The sequence below is a fragment of the Brassica oleracea genome, chromosome C2, assembly GCF_000695525.1.
Source record: "Brassica oleracea var. oleracea cultivar TO1000 chromosome C2, BOL, whole genome shotgun sequence".
In the NCBI taxonomy this organism is placed as follows: domain Eukaryota; kingdom Viridiplantae; phylum Streptophyta; class Magnoliopsida; order Brassicales; family Brassicaceae; genus Brassica; species Brassica oleracea.
Window position 1 is genome coordinate 51,330,588 of NC_027749.1, and position 3,583 is coordinate 51,334,170.

Here is a 3,583-nt window from a genome sequence, read left to right on the forward strand (position 1 = left end):
ACCCATATTTATAAGAAATATTCTCAATAAAAAAATATAGAAAAAATATAAAGGTGGACTAGAAATACTCTAAAAGGACTTGAATTAGCACATACTTATGGCATCAAAAATCTATTCCATGTTGGTAAAGTACAAATGTACATCTTTCTAAGGTTTAAGGTTTTGTAAAGCAATTTGCTCGTTGCTGTATTGAGTAAAGAGATCTATGGTGATAATCTGGTGACATTAAAGGATGATCAACTTTACAATATTAATATCCAAAAAGTAAACCAAAGAAAAAGTCAGAAAAGTCAGAGTGGTTACTATCAGCGTTACCAATTCCGTTTTGTTGTTTATCATTTATTCAGGAAAAAGAAAGTTGGTAGGGTTCCCGGTTTAATCCAACTTAATTTCAATCGGTTTAATCAACTAAACCATATAGACTCAATCAAAGACTGAAACATTTCGAGCTCTTAACTCAGAAACACACCGCTTCCTCTTTTTCTAAGCAATGGGTGGAAACAACAGGCAGAGATGGTTCTCCTTCCACCAACGCTCCGCTTCCGCCACCGCCACAACCGTGCCGCAACACAAACACGACGAGACTCCACCGGAGTTCCTCTGCCCCATCACCGGGTTCCTCATGTCGGATCCCGTCGTCGTCCCCTCCGGCCAAACCTTCGAGCGCCTCTCCGTCCAAATCTGCCGCAACTTAGGCTTCGTCCCGGATCTCCTCGACGGGACCCGACCCGATTTCTCCGCCGTCATCCCCAACTTAGCCATGAAATCAACCATCTTCAGCTGGTGCGACCGGAAAAAAATCGACCACCCTCGTCCTCCCGACGCTGCCTACGTGGAAAACGTGGTCCGCGCCCGGATGGATAAAGATCCGGATCCGGATCCGGATCCAAACCCGGGTCAAGAATCTCTGGAGCGTGAGATTCTCCCCCCTGTTGCTGAGAACTCTCCTTCGGATTACGATGCTGTGATGGAACTGATTCGAGCTCGATCCAAGAAACCAATGTCTCCGACAGCTTCTCCGACAGCATCGTCAGTTGAGTCTGTCACGATCCGACAAACCCCGTTTTTTCCGACAAGAGCCGTTACGATGTTCTCTTCCTCCTCAACTACTTCTTCCTCGTCAGGAGCTTACGCTGGATTCGATAGTAGCAGTCCTACCTCCGATTACTCTTCGCCGTCGTCGTCGCCGATGTCGCCGGAGGAGGAAGAGATCTACAACAAGCTGCGAGGCGCCGACATTTTCGACCACGAGCAAGGTCTGATTCTCCTCAGGAAGATGACGAGGTCCAGCGAGGATCTCCGCGTCTCGCTATGCACCGACAGGATCCTCTCTTTCCTCCGACAGCTTCTCGTCTCGCGGTACAATCTCGTTCAGACAAACGCCGCGGCGTCTCTGGTCAACCTCTCCTTAGAGAAACAGAACAAGGTGAAGATCGTGAGGTCAGGGTTCGTGCCTTTGTTGATCGACGTGTTGAAGTCTGGAACCACGGAGGCTCAGGAGCATGTGGCCGGAGCTTTGTTTAGTTTAGCGCTTGAGGATGAGAATAAAATGGTGATTGGAGTTTTAGGCGCGGTGGAGCCTCTACTCCACGCGCTTCGTTCTTCGGAGAGCGAGAGAGCGCGTCAAGACGCGGCTCTCGCGCTCTACCACTTGTCTCTGATTCCGAGTAATAGGACTAGGCTGGTTAGAGCAGGTGCGGTGGCGAGTCTGTTGACGATGGTTAGGTCTGGTGAGTCTACGAGCCGGATACTGTTGGTGCTTTGTAACCTCGCGGCTTGTCCTGATGGGAAAGGTGCGATGTTGGATGGAAACGCGGTGGCGATTTTGGTGGGGAAGCTTAGGGAAGGAGGGGAAGATGAGGCGGCGCGTGAGAATTGCGTGGCGGTTTTGTTGACGCTTTGTCAGGGGAATCTGAGGTTTAGGGGGTTGGCGAGTGAGGCGGGAGCTGAGGAGGTGTTGAAGGAGGTGGAAGAGAGTGGGAACGGGCGTGTGAAGGAGAAGGCGGGGAGGATTCTACAGGCCATGAGGGGAGGAGGTGGAGAGAGTGAGTATGGGGAAAACGCGGAGGCGCGTGAGTGGAACCGTATGATTGAAGCTACTGGTCTGAGTCGGACTCAGTTTCAGGGAGGGCAAAACGGGGGTTTCGCTTGTTCCTCTCAGTTCTAGTTTTTTTCTTTTCTTTTTATTTTTTTTTTAATGTTCTCTCTTTACCAATTTTTGGTAAAATGTTTTCATTTTGCTTTTTTTTGTTTGATATAAATGGGTGTATATTATTAATGTGAGTGGACTGTAACATGTGATTATTGTTTTTGTAATATTAAATGACAAAATTGAAATGTCCATTTGTTTGTAAAGAGATGTCTAATGTTTTGCATTGTTTTTTATGACCTCTCTTTACTTTTCTTTTTGTTTGATTAATGCTATCTTATTTTGTAGTTGTATGTTTTTATTTCTCCCATTAGAATTGAAATATTTCTAGAAAATTGATTTTTGCAAAGTACAGAGATGTGTGACCGAGAGATAAAGAGAGAGGAGAGGACCCATTCAACCTTAGAGGCAAGCAACGTGCGTGTGATGGGAAAATAAACAGATAGAAGCAACTTTTTAGGTATTAAATCTCAAGTGGGAGTTTTAGCTTTTGGTCAAAGGTCAGACAGTTCGTGTGGAGATGTCATATGGCAGCAAACTCTTGAATCATTCTACAAACATTCCGCGTATGATACTATGAGATCCAGTAAACAAATTTCATTAACCAATCGTGGTTTATTGTGTCAAATTATATATGGACAAAAGGAAGGCCAAAGTATCGAAACAAAATTATAGTTTAATTTAAGGCCTTAATTTAATGTTAAATATATATATATATATGACTGAAGACTGAAAAACATTTCACATCTGCTAGTTGGCACAAGATAGGTATTAGATCAAACATTAACATATGTTTCTTGTTTGTTCCACTTGGAAATACACAATCATAGGACAACACCGTATGGCTATAAATTAACGTTATCCATATATAGGCTTCATTTGTGACCTACATGAGCTAATTGATTCATATACATGTGACAGTAAGAACAAGGATTGATTATAGAAACTTGACACCTGATGCACATATGGATCATTGCAGTTTTTAGCACGCTTAATGATTTCTTGGTCCAGTCCTAATAACTATTTTAATATAATTGTAATCCAAAATTCGATTAAATGGAGACCGGAATTCTATAAGGATAAAATCAAAATAGCATAAAATTTTACAATTTACTAACATTTATTAAAGGCATAACACTCCATAGATAAATACTAAAAGTTGGAGATCCTTTATAGGAACGAAATTATCACATTAATTTTACTAAGAAATCATATAGTTGCTGCTATTTACATTTAGTCAAATTATACAGAAAAAAGATTTTTTTATTAATGATGATAGTAAATTGACTCATATTCTTGTCAAATTTCACTTAATGGTCGTTTATTTTACAACTCAAGGTACATGTGCAAACGAGACGGATTTAGTATTGTTTGCGATTTCCATGGCTGTCATCTTTCCATTCGAACCGCGTTTGTGGTCATGGTAGGCATGGG

The 3,583-nt window shown here is 42.6% G+C and overlaps 1 protein-coding gene across 1 annotated transcript; it reads left to right on the forward strand.

Annotated features, from left to right (window-relative positions):
- Positions 1–373: 373 nt before the first annotated feature.
- Positions 374–2,353, forward strand: LOC106327543 (U-box domain-containing protein 41-like). Its single transcript, XM_013765704.1, has one exon. It carries the CDS (start codon positions 491–493, stop codon positions 2,165–2,167), a length of 1,677 nt encoding a protein of 558 aa, XP_013621158.1. The 5' UTR covers positions 374–490; the 3' UTR covers positions 2,168–2,353.
- Positions 2,354–3,583: the final 1,230 nt, after the last annotated feature.

Excerpts from the sequence above, each read along its gene's own strand:
- LOC106327543 (XM_013765704.1), top strand. The coding sequence starts at position 491 with ATGGGTGGAAACAACAGGCAGAGATGGTTCTCCTTCCACCAACGCTCC.